This window comes from Chamaea fasciata, unplaced genomic scaffold (genome assembly GCF_029207755.1).
Source record: "Chamaea fasciata isolate MVZ Bird 193981 ecotype frontalis unplaced genomic scaffold, bChaFas1.0.hap1 SCAF_11, whole genome shotgun sequence".
Taxonomy (NCBI): Eukaryota; Metazoa; Chordata; class Aves; order Passeriformes; family Sylviidae; genus Chamaea; species Chamaea fasciata.
In genome coordinates, this window is record NW_027094096.1 from 23,333,790 (window position 1) to 23,359,256 (window position 25,467).

At 44.2% G+C, this 25,467-nt stretch overlaps 1 protein-coding gene across 2 annotated transcripts in view; it reads right to left on the reverse strand.

The window, feature by feature from the left end:
• BCHE (butyrylcholinesterase) overlaps window positions 1-24,483 on the reverse strand; it is a 45,227-nt gene extending 20,744 nt beyond the window's left edge. The window contains exons 1-2 of one of the 2 annotated variants that reach the window (XM_066193695.1): window positions 24,405-24,483; window positions 2,515-4,036 (exon numbers count right to left, since the gene is read on the reverse strand). In XM_066193695.1, the coding sequence (XP_066049792.1) occupies window positions 2,515-4,031 (1,517 nt within the window). In that variant the 5' untranslated portion in view covers window positions 4,032-4,036; window positions 24,405-24,483. Of the gene's footprint in view, window positions 1-2,514; window positions 4,037-7,163; window positions 7,314-24,404 lie in introns of those variants that run through there. The other variant, XM_066193696.1, reaches the window with a different exon arrangement.
• Between the last annotated feature and the right edge of the window lie 984 nt (window positions 24,484-25,467).

Genomic DNA, 25,467 nt, shown 5'->3' on the forward strand with positions numbered 1-25,467 from the left:
TGGAAACCCATAGTTCAAAGAAATGTAAATATCGCTCTGCAAAATCAAATGTAGACCTGAATTTCTCTTTTTCCACCCAGCAACAGTCCTGTCTAATGGCAGGATGTGCTGTCTCTGGTGGAAGATCCTGGCTGCCAGCTCCTTTAGGGCAGGATGGGAAGCTGCAGGGTGGAATTAGGAACTTTCACTCAGTTTTCCCTCCACCAAGGGCCTGATGACACCAGCCCCAAAGGAACGGTGTCACAGCACATCCTCACGGCGCAGGAAGTTTTCCCAAAGTCAGAATTCATCCTGGGAATCAGTCAGGTGCATTTCTGGCATTGATAGATCAGCCTCACAGCTCAGTTCCCGACTGTGAACCCCAGTGAAAGCTTTGCTCTGCATCACAACCCTCCCCACCAAAGTCACACGCAGGGGTGTGCTCAGGCTCTGAGCAGAGAGTGAGGCAGGAAGAGCTCGTGGATTAAATTCTAGATTAAATTTTACAACAATTAAACCTGTATGAAAGCATTATGCAGCGACGGGTACAGCTATTGGCACAGTTATTTTCTGAGTTTTAATATGCTCATCTCATCTGGTAAGAGAAATGTTACAAGCTCCAGCAAATAAAGTCGATGGGAGGTGTTAAGATAATTAATCCTCCTACAGATCAAGGCAATCCATCAATCAATCAATCAATCAATCACACCCATTGACAAGTAAATCTGTTAAAAAAAAAAAAAAGGGATGCACATAAAAATAAGCAGTGAGTTCACCATGAGGTGAAGGGACAGCACAGGGCTGGGGGTTGGCAGCCACCAAGTTTGGGGTGTCCTGGAGCTGGAGAGAGCCCAAGCAAAGTGGGAAAAACATGGACTTGGGATGGATGGTGGAGTCTTTGGCAAATGGCAGCCCCAGGGCAACACCACAAAGCACAAACAGCGCTGGCCTTGGATGGATAAAAAGGGAATATCAGGTTGAACTGGATGGGAGAGGTGACACCTGGAATTACAGCTCCGTGGGGATGACAGTGTTTAATTCTGGCAGGGAAAGTCCCAACAAGGTGCAGGTGAATCACAGGTTTAAAGGTGGGGAGTTATTATTTGAGAAAAAGGCACATGAGTTCAAGTCTCAAGGTGCTTGTTTAACAAACAATTTTTAAAAAATAAGGATTATTTTAATAGATCCTTAATAACCAACCTCTATATGGAACAAAAATCATAAAATTAATCTTACAGATTTGACAGACAAAACGTGAAACCTGGAAAATGTAGAGTTAGAATAGGCAAATTCAGTCCAGAAACACATTTATAATGCAACATTTTAAGTGGAATTTAGATTTAAAACAACCTAACAATGTTTGTTCTGGATTTTTAATCTGTGGAAACATTTTTAATCAGTCGGAACATTTCATTCCTACCTGTGTTTTGTGTTATGTACAAGGTTGGGTGGACTAAATGAGCACAGTGGTCCCTTCTGGTTTCTAATCTATTAAAAAAAATAATTAGATCCTGTTGCAATGTTGATTTCAGCCTTTGCAAATCTATATATCCTTGAAAAATCAAATAAAAGGTCCACCTTAGAAATAGAATTAATGCAGGATTTTAACATTAAAGAAATGTTTTTAGACTGTGAATTGACTGGATGTGTGTTCTCCATGGCACAGATTTTTGTGTATCTAATCTTCCCAGGAGAGAGCACAAACCAAACTTCTGGAAAAAGATACCTCCCCTTCCCACCAGGCTTGGGACTAATCCTGTGTGGTTGTTGTGGTGGGGGAGTGTTTTTGTTATTGCTCTGAGATGTTTTCATTTCAAACTGAGCATCTCATTGAGAGCCTCCAGCCCTGCTGAGAGGAGCAGGGGCTGCCTCACTTCTCCGGAGTCCAGCTGCAGAGGGGTTGGATTTAATCCATTTCAAACACCCAAATGAAATATTCTTATCTGCTCCTTGTGCAGGCTGGGCCATATTTCACTTCCAGACGAGTGGACTGGAATTGGAGTGTGATTTGTCATGGGCTTGCACTCACAGCACACAGGGAGGAGAGGCTTTGTAAAATCCCAATCTCTTCATCATGTGAACAGCACACACCTGGCTGTTATACACCTGAATGTTCTGAGCAAATTACATCCTCAAGGAAATTGGGCTTTTTTTCCTCCTACTTCTACTGATGGAAGTTTTTTCTAGTGTTTGAAATATTTTGTTTCTAACACTTGGAACCATTACCGGCCTTTGGAACAATAAAGAAATGTGTTGTATTTGCTTTTATGGGTGGATAAACATTGTTCCCTTAAGCTTGTCCAATACAGGGAGCAACACATCAACAGTTTATTTCATTAAAACAGTGCTTTTCTCAGAACTAAAACAGGAATTCTGGATAACTGAGCAATTAATCTGTTTCCATAATTCCGGTCAAGCTCCAAAGCAGAATTGAAACAGTCAAGCTTTTTCCCCTGGTGAAACAACATCAAACCAACCAACCAACCAACCAACCAATCAACCAACCAACCAACCAACCCTCCAGAGTAAACTTACCCAGTTTTGGCAAAAGTTGCCCAGTATCTCATCATAGAGCGGCTCAGGAGCTCCTCAGCTTTGGTGTAATTCACTCGCCTCTCCAGGGGAAGCCCGAACACAAACTCGATCTCGTAGCCGTGCAGGACCCCCATCCACTCCGGCCAGGGCAGCTTGGAGGAGCGATGCTCAAAGAAATAAAAGAACACCTGGTGCCCCAGCTGGGCGAAGCTGGTGGAGAATTCCAGCACGGGACAGATGATGTTGTAGTCCCCGATAACGTCATCGATGGCGTCCCGGTAGTGCTCCGGCTTTCCCAGGTTTTCCCAGTCCGTGTACTGGAAGATGATTGATTCTATCGCAAGTTTGCTCAGTCCTGGGAAGGCCAGGGTTAAAGCCGCATCAAACTGGGTTTTATTGATCAAGCCATCGCTGTCCTTGTCAAGGCCAGGGACTCCGTATGCCAGGAATGAGAGCCCTTCATCTTTGTTAACACCCGCCAGGATCTGGGTCTGTTTGAAGTGACCGTTCTCCACCAACACTTCTGGCATGTCCACCAGAAAATCACCGTCCACGCTCGGACAGAAAAATACTTGTAAAAGAGAACCATATGGAACGACAACATTTTCATTTTCCAGTATTTCCTTCGGGTCCTTGTCTTGGAGGCAGAGAATGAGCTCTGACTCGTTGCTGGTGGGACACTGGAGGTGTTTGGCCAAAGCCACTGCTCTGTTCCTGGCTTCGGAAGATGGAATTGCAGCCCAGGGGGCATTTGCAGACCCGCTCTGCAGGACGGCCCGGGTGAATAAAGGGTGACTTTCAGGAGAAAGGAGGTGATAGGTGACAGAGGCCGAGCCAGCACTCTCTCCAAACAGAGTCACGCTTTTGGGATTGCCTCCAAAGGCTGCTATGTTCTCCTGGACCCACTGAAGTGCCAACCTTTGATCAAACAAACCTGCATTTCCAGGAGCTTTCTGGTTTCCCGGCAAGGACAGAAATCCCAGTGCACCAGTCCTGTAGTTCATGGAAACCACGACCACTCTTTCCACCCTGGCCAGAAACTTCCCATCGTAGACAGGCAGGGCAGTGGACCCAGACTCGAAGCCACCACCATAAATCCACACCATGACAGTGGCGTTCTTGGGCTTGGGAGAAGGAATCCACACGTTCAGGTACAGGCAGTCCTCACTCAGGTTGGTTTTTGGGTTCCACATCTCCGACCCAGCAAAACCCGGGTAAGTTGTGTCTATGGGCTGGTAGCAGGAGTTGGCGTGTTTGGTGGCATCCCAAACATCCGCCCATTTCTCCCGAGGTTCTGGCTTTTGGAACCGCAGCCTCCCGACGGGGGGCTGCCCATAAGGGATTCCCAGGAAGGCTGTGACTGTCCCCCCCAGCACCTGCAGGCTGGTCCCTCTGACTTTGCCATTCTTGGTTGCAATGATGTTCTCTTCAGGCACCACCCTCCTGGTGAACGTGGACAGGAGAAGAAACCCCATCACGAATCCGGCAGAGAGACTTAGACCATTTGTCCAAATCATGATGCCTGGAGCACGAGATGAAAAATAAATTCAGAATTAGTGTTGCAATATATTAGTACCAAAATGGTTTGTTAAACAAGGGTGTAGGTCATCCCAGGGGCAATGAAAATAGGATGGTGCTGCTACACAAAGCACAGAGGTTTTTAACTCTAAGTTCTTGTTGGTTATTTGTGTTGCAAAGATTGTGTTCAGTATTTAGTATTTGGCCAGTACTTCAGAAAAATTCTCTTGCCAAAAGCTGTAGAACTGAGGAAGACAAACCAGGAGAGATGAAATCACACAAGCAAGCTCTGACCGCTGCAGATAATTTACACACCAACCAAAACCTATATGAATAATTTCTTCTATGAGCTTGTTTTTCTAGAGCATCTTAACCAAGATTACAACCAGCAGTGTCACATGAAGCACTCAGACTTCTACTATTTAGAATTAATATTAAAATGCTAAAACATCAAGGATTTTTGAGTAAATGAGGATACTGCCTAATAATTTGGGTACAGTCTGCTCTTTCCTTTCTGAGAACTTTTCCAAATGATAATCAGTATTACCTTAAAGCTAAGTATATAAATGTTGATTATGTATCACATTTCAGCACCCTAGTAATCTCATTTACCTCAACCTTTTCAAATAAAACCTCAGCACCATCCCCTTGAACTGAAAATTTACAGAAAAGCCTGTTTGCATAAATCCATTTCTATGGTTTACATATCTGAAAATGCTCAACAAAGCTCCCTTCTTTTTTTTTTGCCTGTTTCCCTGTCACACATCCCGTGCTCTGTCCTGTGCCTTTAAACAGGCCATTCTTTGTTAATGAGGAGCACTCGTGTCCTTAAAAGGAATGAGGATAATTTCTCTGGAAAATACAGCTGTGGCCTAATTTGAGCTCCTCCTGCTTGCTTGCCTGTTCTTGGAAAGAAAATGCAGCAGAGGGGAGGATGGGAAGGTTTTGTGCAAAGGGGTTCCTAACTTTGAGACAGCATCAAAGGAGCAGGGAGGAATCTTCAGGGACAATATTTTTAGCATTCATCTAAACAGACAGAAAATAGATAAATTTTAGAAAACATAAACATTTACGCTCTGGTTGTTCTGTTAAAATAAAATAGATGAGGTGGGGAAGGCAGGCTATAGACTTCAGAGTTGGTCATACAATCCACCAAGTCTTCAGCTTGACTGACAGAAATCTTCAATCGTCCTGTTTTATGTTAAATATTAGAGGTGTGATTTGTCAGTTCAAGGGGTCCAGCAGTGAGTTTGGGTCAGCACAACTCACCCTGGCATGGGCAGAAGGCTCAGTCACACATTCACTGGCTTTTGGCCCACCACTCTCTGTGCCAGGCATGGAATCAGGGAATATTCTGGGTTGGAAAGGCCCCACCAGGATCATCCAGTCCAGCGCCTGTCTCTGCACAGACACCCCAACAATCCCACCCTTGGCATCCCTGGAGTGCTGCCCAAACATTCCTACAGCTCTGGCAGCCTCGGGGCTGTGCCCATTCCCTGGGGAGCCTGGGCAGTGCCAGCACCCTCTGGGGGAAGAACCTTTCCTGAAATCCAAGCTAAACCTCCCCAGAGACCAAAACAAGAGCATGTATTCACCCCAGTTTGCCAAAACACTCAAGCCTAAATCCCACTGTCATTGAGACAACTGGGCGTAACTCACCCCATTTGCTGAATATTTCCAGTCTCCTAAACCAACAAAGACTTGGGATTATTTTTTAACACATCACGTTTCATTTTAAAAGTTTCTCAAGAAGATTTAAGAGAGGCCGTGGAAGGAGAGGTGAGAAGAACGATTTGGTTTGCTTTGTAAATCTGTGCTTAAAATTCATTAGTGTCGGGCATCCCAGAGCTTCTCTCAGCCCCTCTGCAAAACCAAACCCAAAATCCTGAAAAGACACCAGAGCTGGGGAGAAGGATAATGATAGAGAAGGGGTGGAGGAGGGTTTTCAAGCACCCAGTAACTTTATGAGATGGGAGAAATTATTTCTCAAAGTCTGTTGTTGTGACACTGCTACTTCACTGAATTTGATCATGACCAAACCACAAGCTGGAAGTAATAGGATATTTAAAATATTGTCATTATGAAGAGAAAATGACGCCAAGAAAAGCAAGAGACTTTAAAGTTCCTCAAGATTAATCCATCTGAATAGTAATTAAAATTAATTCTCCTCCTGAACTTTCCTGTTAATTAAAAAACAGGGAAGGAAAACAATGTAGCATTTCAAAATATAGAGGCAATAGTTTTAGACCATAAATATTAGTGAGAAAAAAATAACAAAAAATTCAGCTCTGTACCTTTTAAATTAGATCTGGCATTTCAAAGAAAAAGTTGTATCAAGCTTGAAAAACACCGAAGTTTTGTGCTACTGAATGAAAGAACTCATCTACTCTCAGGTCACTCTGCTAATATTAACAAAAGTAGCAAGTGGCAGAGGATTATTATTACACTTTGAATGCCGGGCAAATATTACATTTAATAAGGATTTTAATGCTGCTTTAAACCAAACTCAGCAACGTAAAGCACATTGAGCAAAACAAACATTACTTGATTATCACAATGAGAGTAAAAAGGTTCAGAAGATTGCTTTAGCTCATCAACACCCACCCTGCAGAGTTATATCACGCAGCGTGTTTGCACATCTTAAAAAGCTGCTGCTGCTGTAGTAGTTTCCCCCAGAAAAAAAAAAAAAAAAAAAAAAAAAAAAAAAAAAAAAAAGTTAAACAGACTCTACTTTTGCATTCTTATTCAGCGAGGGAACACTATTTCAATGCCTGCTTCCTCCCCGCTTTGCAAATCTTTACCCAGCCAAAAAAAAAAAAAAAAATAATAATAAAAAAAATCTATACACCGGACTACATAATCGCCATTTAAATAGGAAAGATGGTTGAATTAGTAAGTGATTTCTAGCTCCAGCTTAATTTACTTAGCCCAGGATCCCTTGAATAATGCCAAGGTCTGCTACACACGCTGCTCACTCGTTCCATTTGCAGAAGCAAGAGGCAGCGTTCCCCCCGGAGAGCAACAAATGGGCAGAGCAGAGCGATTCCCAGAGATCCCAATCCCCGCGCAAATCAAGCTGAACCGTAAATTATCCTGGCAGGCAAGAGACGTGCAGAGAGAGAATCACTTACCCCGCTCCTATTATAAGAAACTACAAAGTTTTTTTTTAAGAGTGGGGGGGAATCTCGGGGATCCCTCGGGGGAAAGATGCAGCGGTGCAGCTGCTGCTTTAAGCCCGTAAATTGGCCGGCGCTGACATTATAATCAACTCTTTCTGACATGGAGCTCGCGAGAGTTGGCAGCAGCCACTTGATCTGCAGGCAGCCTCTGCCTCCCATCCCACATCTGCTCCCAGAGCTGCCGTGGAAAAGCTCCAGGGACAGCCCCGGGCTGGGCAAAAAACCAGCCACGGGGCTGGGGGAACACGGGGCCGTGTTCCGTGCGTGGGGCGTCTGTTTTATACCAACAAACAGAAATCTATTTCTAATAATTCAGCCCTCTCTTTCATCCCACTTAGGGGATTTTTGGCTTGTTTTTGGTTTTTTTTTTTTGTTTTGTTTTGTTTTGTTTTTGTTTTTTTGGGGTTTTTTTCTGTACTCAAACCTCAGGTTTTCATTGTAAATAAGTATTTATTTTTGGTTTTAGCAGCAGCTGTGGCAGATAGAACAGGAATGTGCCCTGCCTGGACATGTCAACAACTGGCAAGCGCCAGCTGCATCCCTTGGCTCCTGCCCATCCAGGCCATGGCACAGATCTGCATTGTCGCCTTCTGATTTTAGGGTTAAAAATGGGACCCGTGTGGCGTCACGTGCTGCTTGTTCTCTTTTCTGAAGCTTCAAACTGGAAATCACCCTTGGTGCCGAGCACACCTGATATCCTCCTTTTTCCTGGGACCCCTGAGCATTGTTCCCACCAGAATTCCACAGTGCAGGCGCAAAGCTGAACCACAGCTGGGGGACATGTCCTGCAACACAGCATTAAAATGCAAAAAAATTCTGCCGGGTACTGATGAAAACAGAGGGGTGGAGAAAAGAAAAAAATTCCATATTCCACCCTTACAAACTTTCTTGTCAAACCCCCTTCCCTGAGCCCCCCATGGAACCAGAAAGGCACCCCTTGGAGCTGGGACTGCTGTCCCCCAGCAGCATCTGCTCTCTAGCTCTGCTCTGAAAAAAGCAATTTTCCCAAAATTTAAACTTTTTTCTGCTGCCCACATTTGCTTCCCCCTTTAGAGCCGAAGACAATTACCTTCCCTGTTTAATAATCAAAGTACAGCTCTGCTTCAATTACACAAAAGCAATATTTGGCAACGCATAGAACAGGAATAAAGCAGAAATAAAAAGTTAAGGATGAAGTTTATAGACCTTAATATGGAGATTCCAAGTGGGGTTTTTCAAGCCAGCGTGGGAATTAGTGTTTCAACAGAATAAAGTTCAAGAAAGCAGGATTATTTTATTTCTCCTGGGAATTTTACCACATCCTTTAGGATCAGACCTTCCACAGGTATTTTGCATGGATATGTTCACTGGAGAGAATATGTCCCACTCTAAACCTAAATCACCATGGCAGGGGTTGGAACTGGCTGATTTTTAGGATCCCTTCAACCCAGGCCTTTTGAGGATTCCATAATTTTGTTAAAAAATCCCAAAACTTTCAGCACGGGACTGTCCAATACAGTGGGATTTCAGAATTCTTAACTGAGATTGTTCACTCAGCAGTGTAATAGAAATATTTAATAACAAAATAGAATTCATTCAGAATTATTTCTGGTGACAGCTCTTGCCGATCAAAACCTTTCAAGTGCAGGAAACACTAAATGGTGCTACACAAACTGAGGCAGTTCTCAATGTTTCAGCGTTTGCTGCCTTTCTCTGCTGCCTCCTCAACCCATTTGGGGACGCGGCCAGGTGACACACACTCCATTTCTGTGACATCAGAGGGATGAATCATCACCCCCAAATCTTGTTAGAGGCCACTTTAAAGCGAATTTCACATGCTTATGACCATGCTTGTGCTCTCGACCTCTTTGCCTTGAGCAGTAGAGAAGCAGCAGGAGACTCAAACAGTAAAAAAAAGCTGCTTTGGGCTTCATCTGTTTTCAAACACTGTCCGTTTTCTCCTTCATTTGCTGTCGGGGCTGTGCCTTCCCCTCCCTGCTCCTCTTCAGAGAGCCCAGGGCACGCGGAGCAGCCTCCTGCTCGGAGGCACTGCTTTCCTTAATGCAAAACCTGAAGTTTTCTGACAAAGTGACCCTGGGATAAGTGAATCCACCTTCTCAGGCTGTTTCCAAGGCACCAGGAAGCTCCAAGTTCAGCCTTGGGGTTACCTGGATGTCTTCAGGTAACTGTCAGACCTCTCCACTATTGTCCTTCAGCCTAATGTTAGGCTATTATGCTGTACTTTTAAAGAAAACTAAGCCAAATTCTATATTTTTTCCCCTTTAATTAAAAAAATTAACATATAAATTAAAGTTTCACAACTATGTGCCGTGAGAGGAAACACTTCTTTTAGTTATTACTTAGCTTGCTAAAAATACCTGTGCGAAAATTAGAGATTAAATACATTTTATGCCCTCGGTAATTGCGTGGAGAGTCATCATTTTCTCAGTGGTCCTACGGGAGAGTGGAAGAAAAGGAGGTGCAAACCAGTGGGTGAAATATTTTTTATATTTATATATATATGCTGTACACCTACATACATATATGTATTTATACTCTTATTTTATGGGATTTGCCTTTCTCTTTTTAAATATCTCTATCTATCTATCTAATGAGGTTTTATAAGGTTATGTCATTTTTTTATTTAGGGCAAGGCTCTTAAAACTTATATTCACAATATGTAAAAGTGTCTTTTCGTTATTTCATGTGTACAAGTGAATTCAGTGTCATGTTGGCATAGGGACTTTGTGCTGGTTTTGCGTTGATTGACATTTAGTGAGGAGGGAAGTACAGCAATATATATATATCAAGCAGGACGGAGGATTTAGGGCAGAGGCTGAGTCCTTCTTTTTTTCTTCTTCTTCATGGGTCTGAGTGGTGTTTTGTGACTGGGTAGAAAAGTTCTCATTGCGGGCCACGGGTGGTTGGTTATTGGGTTAAAAGTGAAAATAATTTAGGTGTCATTTCTTAGTTGGACAGTTTATCCTTAAAAGGCCTTGCAGAGAGATAGAGACAGCTCCATTTTTAGTTTGTTAGCTGGAAGTGCTGTAGAACTCACAGTTTGTGAGACTCTAACAGAGATAAGAATTAATAAACATCTGAGTCTGAACAAGAAATACTGTCTTGAGCATTTAATCCTGACTCTGACAAAAAGAAGATAAAGGCAACAAGTGGCTGTTGATATCTTGCTGCCAGGCTGGCTCCCCCGGCTCCAGTGCAAGCCTTCTGACACATGAAGAGTCCCACCTGTTTTGGTCCTGCTGTTCCAAGCCATCCATAGCTTAAAAACAACACCAAGGGCTCCTGCCAGGATAACTGGGCTGAAAATCTTTACAGGTGTCACCTTAAAATAAAGGATGTCACACACCAAGAGTGAGCACATCTGAGGAAATGTCTACGCGCTCACAGTAAAAGTAGGAAACATCCTGATTTTTTTAATGGCTGAGAGGGAAATCAATAGGCAAATTATATCCAAACGATATTTGATGTCGTTTCTGTGAAGATGTGGAGAGGGTATTTTAAACTTCAGCCTTAGTAAACTCCCCTGGGAGGGCTCAGCTCTCTCTGTGATCCCTGGCTGGATTTCCACGGCGAGCATCTGCGTGACCTTGGCTCGAACCTCTGAGCAAACCACCACGCCGTGAGAAAAAACTGTGAGGGAAACAAGTAAACTCGAGCTCTACAAGCTCCAAAAGGTCAAGCTGCAGACAGGGGGAAGATTGCTGAGAAGGGGACACTTAGCAGCTCAAGGACTCGCAGGGAAACACATCAAAGCTTCGAGCTGTGAAATTTTCAGGTTAAAAAGAAAAAAAAAAGCCCAAAGAAGGTGAAAGGGAGCTCAGCAGCAGCAGCAGGGAATTACTGATGCTCAGCTCTGGGGCTTGCAGCCACGTTATTCTACTGTGAATATTAGCAAATAAATCATTGCCTTGTCCTGAGAGCATACCCTGCTTGCAGAGCTTCTTTTCGTGGCCAAACACAGCGACCCCGAAGGGTTACACCTCTCGACCATTTCTGTGTTTCTTTTTCCAAATCTCACCCTTGTTATGAGACTGCCCAGCTGTATATCCATGGATTTAAACCAGGGACACCCTGAATAAACCTGGACAGGGATGAAGTGCTGCTACAGATGATTGTAGCTGATGGTCAAAACCATTCTGAAATTCTGCTGTTATTCTGTTATTCCTGGAACCCCAGAGGGGCTGCCAGGACCAGCAGAAGTGCCCAACAATCGATCTGAAGGGTAATTTGATAATATCGGGAAAGATTCGTGGTGTGTTTCAGATAGACACCATGAAAGTGGGTACCAATTTATTAAGTATACAGAAGACACTAACACTCATGTAAGCCATTAAACATGATTATATTTTCCCCTTATTGGTTCAATTATGATCTGCTGTACCTTTCTCCTTATTACTCTAATTATAGATCAGTATAATTTCCTCTTTATTAGCACAGTTATGGTCTGTACTTGTACAAATGCCTTGAAGAAATCAGAGCCACTGAGAAAATGCAGCAAATGAAAAGACAAAGGCATTATTATTGATATTATTATTATTATTTTGAATGTTCACATCTTCTTAGTTCCTTGTGTTACTACATAATTCCGTATTTTGTCTCATATAGGGATCAGGTTTGATGAAGAAAATAAAAGCTATCAATGTGTACTCAATATGACTTGCACACCATTATTGCAGCCTGGTGTTTAGCTTGCAAGAAAAAAACTAATTAAATTCTAAGTTAGATTGCACAGATTTCTGCAGTAACCTATGGATTTTGAGGGCACAAACCAAAATATTGAGACCGCATTGATTCCAAAGCTTATCCATGTAGAATTATTTGGAAATATTTTATTATGGAGGAGTTAAAATTATCTCCCATCAGTTTAATAACAGTATATTCTAGTCATGATCGTCCTGCCCTGTGTATATCTTTGATGGCTCATGCACCCCACGAACTTCTCTTTCCTTCTTCCCACTTTCGTTTGCACAATGGAAACTGTACAAGCTGAAACACCAACGTTTCCAACCCCTTGCCCTCTATCATGTCAGAGCATTTTAACTCCAAAAATGGTCTTTAAGTGACCTTTCCCTTAGGAAGAGGAGCTGCAAGAGGTCGAAACAGGAAAGGAAAACTTCAGTGCAGCGCTGGAGAACCTGGCAGAGCTCACAGAGCTCGGCTGGGGAGAGGAGTTTGAGTGGCTGCAGGAATGTTCTGATTCTCTGCTCATTTTCTCCCTTTTGCCTGGAGGCAGGTTCAGTACAAAATGCAAGAAAGACTTTCTGTTTAAGTTGTCAGACTAAGGAGCCTGGGAAATTGAAAGATGTGCCCAAAACCATAAGAAAAGACTGGGTTGCTTTTAGACACCCAGAACTTCAGGACACCACCATCCTTTTTGGTTTGTTTTAAATACTCCACTTTTATAGCTACATTTTTCTAGCTTTTCCTCTAAATATATCACAAAAAAATAAGGACCTTTTGATGGTAATCTTGAATAAAAGCATCATTTCCATCCTGTTCTCCACAGTAAACAGAACTCAGCCCTTGGGATTCAGAGGCTGCATTTTCTAGAAGTCACTACAGATGTTATGCAGAATATTCCTGGGCTCCTTAGCTGGCAGCCACCCCCTGGGGAAGGAAAACCACTTGGGATCAGCACATCCAGGAACTGCCTGTGCTTCTTGTTGGAGCCACCAGCACAGCTGTGAATCTTGTGTGCACAATAATCAATCCCAGCGAAGGCTGCAGGGAGGATTCTGGCTGGAAATGGATTGGGAAAGCACAGATGGAACCTCACGGCACAAACCTCTGTGCCTTCATTTTTTTTTTTTTTTTTTTTTAATTTTTTTTTTTTTTTGGCACAAGCAAAACCTGCTCAGGCTGGAGAAAGCCCACAGGTGGGCGGGTGGGTGCCGCTGACTTTCACACGGATTGCCTTCCCTCGCCTCTCCTGCGGGAACACAGCTTCCATAAAACAGAATCACAGCATCATTAAGGCTGGAAAAGACTCTCAGTCTATTTCCCGGTGCCCCTGGAGGAGCAAAGCACGACGGCGAGGACTTGCTCGGTGAAAGCGTTCAAGTGATTTTAATTTTCATGTTCACGGCAAAAGGGAAAAAAAAAAAAAAAAAAAGAAATAAGAGAGTAAATCCCATCACCAGCTGCCGAAAACATCGGAGGTGTTGAATGTCACAGGAAAAATTGGAAGTGCCTGTGGGGTTGCTTCTCTGATTGAGCCCATTTGTACCGTATCACAAATGGGCTGCCCTCCCCACTGAAAGGGCATTTAGCAGTGGTTAGGATTTAACCATTGAAAAAGGAAAAGCAATTTGCTCACCCTCCTATGCTGCCTTTCCTCTCCTCTTCCTCCTCCTTTTATTCCACACCCCCCTCCCCAAATTTTAGTCACTATTTGTGCGGCCAAAATATCTGGAGTGATGTCTTCCCATGCAGAGTGTAAAATAATTCCTGTAGTAAATGTTAACAGCAGCCATAAAACAGCAAAATAAAATAACACCAAGAAAAGCAATCAATAAAAATCTGTACAAAAATTAGATATTGGTGCACAAGATAGGAAAGGGCCTGAATCTGAGTGTTTTATAGAAAAACCTGGAAGCTATTCCAGAGAAAATGGGCAAGGAGTAAAATTTATCAAACGTTGCTGAGATAATTAAACCAGAACAGAAAGGAAACAAGATGTTTGACCAAAGGGAATGTAAGTGAATGGATCCAGCTCTTTCTATGCTTCCCAAATCATTGTCCTTCTGGGCTCAGGTGACCCCAGAGTGCCACCACGCAAATGGTTTTCAGCCAGTGTCGGGACAGATGTGACCATGATGGGTGCCTGGGCAGAGGGAATTTAGTTTGTGCTGAGCATCTGGTGCATGAGAAATGGGGATTCAGTCTTTGGGATCAGCACAGAGGTTCTCTAGAGTGGGAGAAAAATTACACATTTAAAAAAAATGGGAATAAATAAAAGGAAAACAGGAGGCCTGCAGTGCTAACATCACCAGCACCCTTTTGTTTGGAAAGCTGTTCTGGGTCACTCCGTGGCCGGATGCCTGCAAGGAAGACGGAAAGGAAAAAACCTTTCCATTTATGACAAGTGGGAGCAGAAAGGTGGGACCCACCCAGGGAAACCCACAAAGCCACTTTTGTCAGCACATCCAGGGTACCCCACAAGAATGTCAGGCAGGAGGAGCTGACAGAGCTGTGTGGAAATGTTTACGGGAAGCACCGAGGAACAGAGAGAGGTTTGCCTAGGGCAGAAATGGGGGTCTGGAGTTTTTGGCAGGAGCTGGAATGTCAGCAGCAGGGAAAACAAGGGGTGGGATGAGGGCAGGCCTTGAGGAGGAGCCTTTCCGAAGGCACAGGAAGGGCTCTGGAACCATCAGGATGAAATAAACCCATCCTAACCCAGTGATTAGCGCTGTGTCCCTTTGACACGATGCCTGGAGTGTTTCTCCGCGGGGCAGCTGCTGGTCTGCATCATGTCAGGGCACAGCATGGAGCTATTAATGGCTTTTAACGTGATCCCCTGGACCCTGACAATACCTGCCATTAGGCAGGCCTTAATCACAGGATCACTGATATTGATATGCTTAAACCATTAAACAAAGACTCAAAATTCTCCTCATCTCCTCATCAATCAAACTTCAAACCAGAGCATCCATTAACCCAGTGCATACTGGAAGAAACCTGAGGTTTTATTCTCCACGTGTCCACCTATTCTTGGGTCCATGACTGAGAGTTACAACCAGCTTTTCAAAAATATAACCAAAAAAAAAATTGCCGCTCATTTCCGTGGCAGACTGCTTGCATCACTTTAATTTAGGAAGCAAACCGTGCTACAACAACCACAGACATGTAAATGAGCCAAAAAATGGTGCTCGTTTTGTTGCTTTCCAAATTTAAGCTGACCTAAATAATTTAATACAAAATTTGCAGCAGCGAGTACACAATTTGGTGGACAAATATGGGAACACAGCGGATTTGTACTCCAGAATTTGTGCTCCTCTGGGTAAAAGATGATTCACCATCTGTGTGTACTGCGAGCAGCTTTCATTTTGGGGGCAAACACAGCGCAGACCCCCTCCATTATCCCTCAGTTTAGCAGGGAAAAAGGAGAATTTTCTCTCATCCCAGCAGGAAAACTGGGATTGTTTTGAGAGTGGGTGTTTGACACTCATTTGTCAACATTTTGCTCTCCACAAGTACCTGAAATGGGGTCACACTCAGGTGGGTCTTGGCCCCAGGGGAGGTTTGACTGGATGGCAGGGAAGATTTCCTCACTGAAAGGGTGAAAGGCAATGGAAGCATCCCTGGAAATGTTCAAAAAATGTGTGGCTGTGGCACTTGGGGACAGATTTAGTGGTGGCCTTGGCAGTGCTGAGGGAATGGTTGGACTCGAGGATTTTGAAGGGGTTTTCCAACCTTAGTGATTCTATGATGGGAAGATGTCCCTGGTAGTCCATGAAATTATTGCTGCCAAATCCTTTGTGTTGACATGAAAATATGGAATAACTTTGTGAAGCAGCAGGGGAAGGAGAGGAGAGAATTAACCCTGTCAGTGCTTCATCCAGCAGGAGGAGGTGTCAACTCAACCCAGCTGATCTGAGCTGCTCCATCCAGGCCCCAACACTGCCTCCTGCTCCTGAGCAAAGCACAAATCAGTGTCTGAACTGATGGGTAATAATTGCAGAGTGATCAAAGCACGTCAGGCAGGGAGACCTGACATCCCTGTGCTCGCCAAGGATTTTTAGAGAGCTGAAAAACACTCTGGTTTCTCCAGCCTGAAGCAGGATGTGTGGGAAGCTGGGACAGTTTCCATCTCAGGGGTTTGGTTTCTGTCCATGGTTTTGGTTAACTGAGGCACAGCTCAACATCCTTCCCAGGGCTGCTGCAGAGGGATCCAGGAACTGCAGCACCTCCCTGTGCCTCAGTGGGATACAGGGAAAGGTTGTGAACAGCAGCGTTTGGTCTTTGATCGTTTTGTCCTCTAATTCAGCACTCAAGGAAGAGAACACAATCTCTTTCTTTTTCTTTCCCTCCCTTCCTTCCTTCCTTCCTTCCTTCCTTCCTTCCTTCCTTCCTTCCTTCCTTCCTTCCTTCCTTCCTTCCTTCCTTCCTTCCTTCCTTCCTTCCTTCCTTCCTTCCTTCCTTCCTTCCTTCCTTCCTTCCTTCCTTCCTTCCTTCCTTCCTTCCTTCCTTCCTTCCTTCCTTCCTCCCTTCCTTCCCCCCAGCATCCTACACTTTTCCAAAGCTCTTTGTGCACAGTTTTTCAGAAATATCCTCTCTATAATCAGAGTGTTCAGGAATATCCTCACTCTATTCAGGTGTTCCGAGTATTTTGTCCTATTTATGTAACAATGCGTTTCTTCTGTAACACAGCAAAGCAGAACAATAAGTATTTTCACGATTTCAGCAGAATTCGTGTACATTGGGCTACAATATGATAAGTGAAACTTAAGAGGAAGCTTAAGAGTCAAATGCATGAGTTTAAATGCATGAGTCAGCCCTCCACTGGACTCCAGTGCTTTCTTGAGAGTGATTGTGAGTCATTCCTCAGCCATGCAGTGGGCTAAAGGACAAAGAGGAAGCAGTGAGACACCTCAGCATTCCCCTGGGGAGAAAATCCTCCAGGCATATTCACTGCATAAAAATAATGAGCCTTTTGCCCCAAAGCACTTCAGTCCTCCAGTGGCTTTGAAAATCCCTTTGCTCTCAGCTCCAAAGCCACGCAGGTGAAATCAAAGGTTCTTTGTACCGAGTTAAGCAGGACTGAGCAGTCCCTGGTTTAGATGAAAAACCCAGACAGGTTGTGGACTCCCAGTTCCTGGAAGTGTCCAGGACCAGGCTGGATGGGGTTTGGAGCAACCTGGGATGGTGGAAAGTGTCCCTGCCCATGGCAGGAGTGGAATTGGATGAAATTGAAGGTGCCTTCAGAGCCAAACCATTCTAGAACTCTATTATTCCATGAAAAAGCCTTGCCCAGTGTCAGGAGCAGCGCCAGCACTGGACTGGAAACCCCCCTCTTGTCACACTCAGTGGCTTTTGTCCCATCTTAAATGATCAGAAAATGAACTGAATATGTAGTTCGCAGGATATTTTGTTCAGCACCCACATGTGCATTGCTGGCAATCACACAGCCTGTGCTTCACAACCAAGCAAAACAGCGAATGTAATTAATTTTATTTGAGAATCCTCTCCGAGCACATTTGCCACCCGTTTCATTTCGCTGCCACCTCGGAAGTTACACTGACCAACGTCACTTACCCTGAAGACACACAAGAAAGAGAATAAATATCATTGTTGGTGTCAGAATATTCAGTCTATGTAGATGCATTATATACTTTGCTTGAACTGTGTCATAATAGAAAAAGCAAGGCAAACTTACAAATTTTTTCTGCTCACACTTTCCTTTTGTCCTTTTTTTTTTTTTCTTTTTCCCCTAAATTTTGCATAGTACATATTGCAAGAGGCTTTTTGGTTTTCTCAGTTATATCCCCTCTAGTTATTATCTTGAAAGCAAAATTCAGACATATCCAGCACCTTGAGGTTTCAGAATCAGGGATGCTGGGAAGGACCTGTTACTCCATCTTTTTTGCATATGCCCTTGCAGCCTGCTGTTTTCTGTTTATTCTGAAAACCTCGGGTAAAATGGAATCTTACAACTGAATTAATGAGGACAGACTTCAGTTCTGCGCAGGCAGCGAGCCGGGTTGTGGGGAAGGGAAATTCCTGTGCAGATCCCGGTGCATTGGGAATGTGGAATAAGCACAAACCACCAGGTTGTGCTGTTGCCCTTAAGCAATGCTCATCACCACAGAGCTGTGCTCGGCTCCTGGCTGCAGTTTGTCTGGGAAGACCCTGAAATCCTGGAAAACCAATTCTCTCGGACTCATTTTCACTTGTGATTATACAGCTCAGTATTTTTTCCCCGGGTTTTGGCTGGCTTTGAAAGCCACCAGCAGTGTTTGCTGGCCACGAAATTCGGGTAGGAAAAAGAGTAAAAATAAACGGTAAAATTAAAAGTATTAAAAGAGTGAAAATAAAACGATTAAAATAAGATAATTAAAAATAAATCAGCCATCAGCATAGCCTTAGGATGTAAACACTGCACAGCTCACCCAAAAAATGGCAGGTTTTTTATAGTTTATACCCAACCTATTAATTTTTCCTGCAAACTTCGAAAAAAAAAATTCAATCTTTGCAGGTTTCCCATTGAACGTTTTCTAAGTAAACCACAGCTAAACTGAGCAGATTTGTTTCTATAGGAGTGAGCGCCTCAGACAGAGGAGTGACCCAGAGTTACTTTCCCACTCCATCTGACAAAAGGGATGTGTTATTGCAGAGGAGTAATAACAGTTTTCATTAAATAAAGAATATTCAAGAATGGCCATGCAGAATCTGAACAAAAGTAAATCAACAAATCATAAAATCACAGAGCGGTTTGGGTTGGGAGGGTCCTTAAAGCCCATCCAGTGCCACCCCTGCCATGGGCAGGGACACCTCCCACCATCCCAGGCTGCTCCATGCCCTGTCCAGCCTGGCCTTGGGCACTGCCAGGGATCCAGGGGCAGCCACAGCTTCTCTGGGCACCCTGTGCCAGGGCATCCCCGCCCTCAGGGAACAATTTCTGCCCAATATCCCATCTAAACCTCTCCTCTCTTGGTTTAAAGCCATTCCCCTTGTCCTGTCATTCCATGTCCTTACAAAAATTCCCTCCCCACCCTTATTTTAGGCTCTCCTTCAGATACTGAAAGGCCACATAAAGTCTCCCCAGAGTCTTCTCTTTTCCAGGCTGAACAACCCCAATTCTGCAGCCTTTCCTCCCAGCAGAGCTGCTCCCTCCCTCTGCTCATCCTGGTGCCTCCTCTGGACTCTCTCCAAACATTGGGGAAGTTTGCAGAAGTAAAGTAGAAGAGCAGGCCAAGCACAGAATTACACAAGTAAAGCTTTCTAGCCAACAAAACCCTGCATCTCAGCAAGAGGTGATGTTTTTGTCTCCTATTGCCACCCAGAGGTTTTTCTTCCTTGAATTCATCTGAGCACTTTTTGCAACCTTGTAAACATTCAGAGTCCAGAACATCTGGCGCCAGATCCATTGCATTAGTGAAAAATTCCATGAGCCGTGAAGAAACTTCCTTTTGGTTTGCTTTTGAACCCACCACCTGCCAGCCTCCCATGTGATAAAAGGAAAAAAAAAAAAAAAAAGCAAACCTGGCAAAGATTCAAGGCTGCATCCTGATTCTTTCCCTCAGAAATGAAGGTTAATTGGATAAAACCAGTTCACAGAATCACCGGGTTGGAAGAGACCTCCAAGATCATTGAGTCCAACCCACGCCCTAACACCTCAACTAAACCATGGCACTGAGTGTCACATTCAAGCTTTTTTTAAACACATCCAGGGATGGTGACTCCACCACCTCCCCGGGCAGACAATTCCAGTACTTCATCACTCTTTCAGTAAAAAAACCCTTTTCCTAATATCCAACCTAAATTTCCCTTGCCGCAGCCTGAGACTGTCAGCTGGTGCCTGGAGAAAGAGCCCAACCCTCACCTGAGCACAGCCACTTTTCAGGAGATTGCAGAGAGTGGGTTTGTGACAGATGGGACCATCCCACCACGGAAACCCAAACGGAGACCCCAAATCTTTAGATTTGGAGCAAATAACTGAGAGTCACATTTGGAGACGATTTAGTTGAATTTACATCACTAAGATTGTTTCTTCTCCTCTAAATATTCCCAAAGATTTGAGGACTCTTCCCCAACTACCCTTGAGCTTTTTCCCTGGCGCTGAGTAGCTTTTCCACCTTGTGCGCTTTCCTCCTCAACTGGTGCAACACCCACCGTCTCCCACCTCCCCTCAAAGCACTCCAAGGAAAAAAAGCTTTTAGCTCAACTTGAAAAGAAGAAGGAGGAAGGATCCTTTCCTTTCATGCACCTCGGTGGGAATACAGCAGATCAGGAGTTGTTAGAGCACAGTGAACACAACTCAGGTTATTCAGCTCCCAGGTGGGAGCTGGGGCTGTCCTGCCTTGCAGAGCACTACTTCAGCAGCAGATAACGGTGCTGCACAGTGGGCTTTCTCTCCTAAAATAGCCTCCTGAAGGATACAACCAGATTTTTAGCTCCTGAAATTCACGGCAGCACTTCAGAGCCCGCTCCTGTCTATTTCACCGAGGTGTGAATCTGTCCTTTCGCAGAGAGGGTAATTACATGTTGTACGTTCTCAAATTTCCTCCTGTCCAAATTATCGACAAGCAGCTCCTGCTGTGTCGAGTTCAGAGTCTCAGATGGGCTGATAAATGTGAATATTAAACCCCAGAATTTCTACAAATTGGGGAAAGAGGGGGAAACCCTCGCCCTCCCATTGGACTTGTCCGAAATCTTGCCCCACAGATCTGTCGAGTGCTATCAGGAAGGTCCACAGGATTAAAGCAATCCGACGGAGATCATCCTGTGGTGGTTTTAGAAGGCTTTTGACCCAATCCATCCCCAAAGCCTACCAGGGAAATTTGAAAACTGCATGGTAAAAGGTAAATTTCTGCCATGGATTAAAAGGCATTGCTGAGATAGGGAAAACAAAGGAGAAGAAAAAAAAGATCTAATTCTTGACATACAGAGAGGTTAATGTGGACTGCCCCGAGATTCGCTGCTGGGAAGGATTTTTTTGGTCCCTTTAAATCCCTGGCATAATGCAAGAAGTCCTGGCTTACTCAGCAAATATTCTGCACTTCTCTGCTGCAATAAATCCTTGTGCTTGCTTTAGCTCAGGCTCCAGAGCTGCTGTGCCTCAAATTGTAACAGCACCCACAAGACAGGCAGGGCACACGAGCAGGGAGCTCAATCTCGACGTGGTTCCACTTCATTAGCAATATCCCAAGGGGGGAATCTGTATCACTTGTGATTTCTCATAAATCAGAACAAAGACAATTTTTTCTCTTTTAAACATCCTGCCCGTCTGAAGCTCTGCAAGGCAGATAAAACAATTTTTTTTTCCCTTGTATATTTATGAAAAAAAAAAAAATTTGGAACGGTGCTGGTGCTGTGGAAAATGCCGCTGTTATGTGGGAATGAATGGCATCAAAAAGATTCTTTAAATCCAAAGTAAACTTTCTCTTGAAGGTTTAAGTGATACCACGCACGTGTGCAGATGTTCAGCGTGGAAATAAGTCAGCAAGTGGAGCCAGCTGGAAAAAAACAGTGGAGGAACTTTCATCCAGATGAAGATTTATGAGTCTACCAATAGAGATACTAATGGATTCAAAGGTGGATGTTTGACTGCTCAAAAAAATTAAACAACTCAGTAAAAAGTGTCTGCTTATTCTTCTAAACCAACCCAAAATGGTTAATGTGTTTCATGACAAAAAAAAGATAAAACCCAAAGAAATGTTTGGTGTTATTCCACACCCTGTGGGTTTTGAATTGTTTCGTCATGAGACAGAAAATATGGAAAACATTCTGAAGGAGCAGACAGGAATGTCTTCAGAGCAGCAAGGGCTCAGAAAAGTGTCAAAGGAGTTTTACACAAGGCTCTGCTCTTTTTTTCACCATTTCAGCCGTGTCCCAGAAGCTGCCAGGCTGCCATGGGCACAGTGGTCAGAGAAACCTGACTCTCGAATATCCCAGGCACATAAAGCAAGATAAAAATCCTGACTTATGATGATTGCTCACTATTCAAAACATAAATTGATTAATGGTCAGTCCAGCCAAGAAGTTCTCTTGGAGATGTTATTTCATAGGCACCACGGCAGCAGGAACTGGCAGGAAACAAAGCTGAATATTTAATTTCCATTGTCAGTTGATGCAGTCATGATCCCAGAAAATCAGCTGCCCTAAGCCAACCTGAACTGATATGTGGGACTCTGGAATATTTTCATTTGCATTATAAAAATACTGCCTGATGGAGGACACCTAAACCACCTCATTTTTCTAAAAATATGTTTGAGAGCTTTCCCAGCTTCCACAGTACTTTTACCCTTTTGGGAATAATGGAGAACCGAAGTCAATAATTGTATTTTATTTCAGGTTTTGTGTAGCACATGCAAAGAATTCACCTTCTGTTCAAGATTCCCAGTTGGGAAGTTTTGATGATCCCTTATGGAAGAGCATTTTACACTCACTCATGATTGGAAACTTCACTGCCCTTTCCAGATAAATCTACACAAATCTCTTTTTATTATAAATTTTACCATTTCTTCCCTTTCTTTATGTTACACTTATATGGAGGAAACACATTTCTAAGCCACTCAGCTTTTTGGGGATAAGAAAAAGAATTACTTTCCTCCCCATCATCCCAGTAAACTTTGTCCACCCTGTCCTTATCTGAAAGCATCACTCTTCATGTGGAAGGATCAAAAACATCGCATCAATATTTTCATTTTATTTCTTTGAGGTCAGGCTGATGGAGCACAGGTCAGCAAAAATGACAGTGCCACCAAGACACAAAAAAAAATAAATAACTTGTGTAAAACACACACACGCAGTGGAAACCTCTCCAGATTCAATTTCTCTTCAAAAAGCTGCTTTATGTAATTCCATATTGACTGAGAGGATTTGGAAGGGGAAAACACATCCAAATTAAAATCGGCCACTTTAAAAACATGGAAAGAAAATTGCTGTGTAACAGCCACACTTCTGCCAGAGAAACCCAAGTGTTAGAAAAGGGAAGAGAAAACTTCCGAGGGTTTTACAGACGGGAACTTTATTTTTCAGAATTCTTAGAAATGCAATGATTTGCTGCTATTGGTCAGTGAAACGAGAGTGCTGCTCATGGAAAAGTGTTTATGCCGAGATGGAGAAGATGAGGAGCTCTGGAGCAGCCTGGCTTCTCCAGGACCCAAAGACCTGAGCACAAATCTATAAAAGGGGATTAATCCCACAGGAGGAAGAATGCAAAGATTTCACCAAGCAGCACTGCAGGATCCCAGGTGTTAATCAGCTGGGTTACCTGCAGCATCGACCTGCTGCCGCCCCAGGTAATGATTAACTTAATTAATTGTGCCAGCCCTGGCTGCTGCAGGTGCCCTTGGGGTCAGCTGGGAGAGAGAAAGGAAGGGAAAAACCGAGCACAGTTTCTGTGTCCTGAGGAAGCTGGAGAAGAAAGAGCCACTCCTCAGGGCTATCAGACAGGTTACATTAATAATTGGAATTTTTAACTGCAAAAGCTCTGGGGTACTGATACCTTTTATCAGGGCTACCTAAAAAAAGAGGCTGGATAAAATTAAGGGAATAAAAAGCAGTTCTGTTTATTGAAGGGCCTCCAGGTACATTCGGGGCAGACAAAGCCCCCCAGGGCCTACACCCAAAACGGGCCCCGGGTCACGGGTTTTCACACTTTGATCAGTTTGGGCCATTTGCACATTGGGGGTTCATCTCCCAATTACAGCTCCAGCTAATGAAGTCATTTTCCCCAAGTTTTCCCCCCAACTCACTTTTGTTTCCATCTCCGGGGGCGTGAGGCAGTGAGGTGTCCTTGATCCCCAGGCCTGGAGAGGAATTGTTGTGTCTGCCCAAAATGGGGAAGCAGCAGCCGACCCTGTGTGTGGGGTTTGGAGTCACACACCAAAGAGCTGCAGGAGTGCAAATGTATGGAAAATAGAAAAGCCCAAATCCTGAGGCATCATTATCATCAGGGCCTTGCTGAGCTGTGACCAAGGCTGATCTGCAAAGAGCTTCCCCAGCCCTGAAATCTCAGAGCCTCCCCAGCAGGAGAGGGGCAGGTTGGAAGTGAAGGCGAATCGCAGAGTCTGAGCTTTGCTGCTCTCATGGCACGGCTGCGGCACAAGGGAAAACCCTCCCGGAGCATCGACCCTCTGGCCACCGCTGCTGGAGGAGCAGGGGAGGAGCTCAGAAGGGAGAGCTCCGGTTTTGGTGTTTGTGACACACCTGCACACCTGAGAGAAGGAGCTTCATTTCCTGGATCCCTGGGGCTGGCTGCACCCCTGGTCTGGTGCCAGCCACAATCCCCGTGGGACCAACGAGGGGACAGGGCAGAGTCCAGGACCGAAGGGCAGCACAGTAACTCTGGAGCCCCTCCAGCTGTGCTGCTCTTCTCCTCTGCCTGCTGAAATGCCAGAGCTGTGCAGGTGGCATCAAATTCACCCAGAAAATCAAGGGGAACAGCAGGGCTTCATTTATTCACCCTAACCTGCCTGTCTGATCACATCAGCACTCCTGGATCAGAAAAGGAAGCAAAAGACCACCAACCTTGAGAGCTGGTTTTCACATCCGGCTGCTTCTTTCCATGACTAAAAGAGTTTTGCTGGGCCAAGAGCTGATTACCAAAGTAGCCAAATCATTTCTGCCCAGAATTGCTGGCTAACCTGTCAGATAAGCAGGAGGTTGAGCAGCCAGCCACACCACATGACTGCAAGGACGTGCTATTTTTTATCTGTAAATAATGTGCTGAGGTAATGACACTTTGGCAAACAAGTAAATGAGCCACACACAGGTTCCTGCTCAGCTGTGTTTACACATCTCTGCTTTTCCCACTTTGCTGAGACCCTTCCCTGTTATCAAATATTTTTTGTGGTTACTGATAGAACCAGGGTTTTGTATTTGTTTTGAAATCCTTTCCAAGGTCCCAAAAAAGAACATACATGTTGATGTAATTGTTTTATAAAACCATATGGAGTTTTAATTCGTGGGGTTGACTTGTCATTTGAGTGGAATTTAGATTCCACATTGCTTTTATTGGAAATAAAGAAGCGTTAACATCTAGAACAACTCAGTTATTCAGTTTTCATGTCTGGCATTGCTGGGCTGGCCAAGTGTGGGACATCAGCTCAGTGAGAAAGGGCTGGTTCTGCTCAGGGAGCTGCTGGAGCATTGAACTACTTTCTTTTCCACTTCCCATTTTCTGATGAGAAAGAAAACAATTGTTTTGGGGGTTTTTTGTTTCGTTGGTTGGTCGGTTTGTTGTTGCTGTTTAAATACTATTTTCTGTGAGCAAATTAATTGAATTTAAAACCTCCGGAAAGAAGATGTCTGAGAAATAATTCCTGTTGAAGGAACTCCACTGTTCAGTTCTCATCTTATCTGCAGCTGTCACTCTCACGTTGCCACCTGACTGTATTCCCAGTCCTGTGTGTATTTACCTTCTGCATTGCAAAACCTTGAGTCTGAGCCATTTACTGTGTCCTGAATTTTGGCCATCCAGAACAACCCAGGGAACCTGGAGACAACCCTTGGCTGTCTCCAGCTGCTCACACAACCACCCCCAGCCTTAAGGAGCTGCTTGTTATCCTGCCCTTGATCCCGTGACATGAAA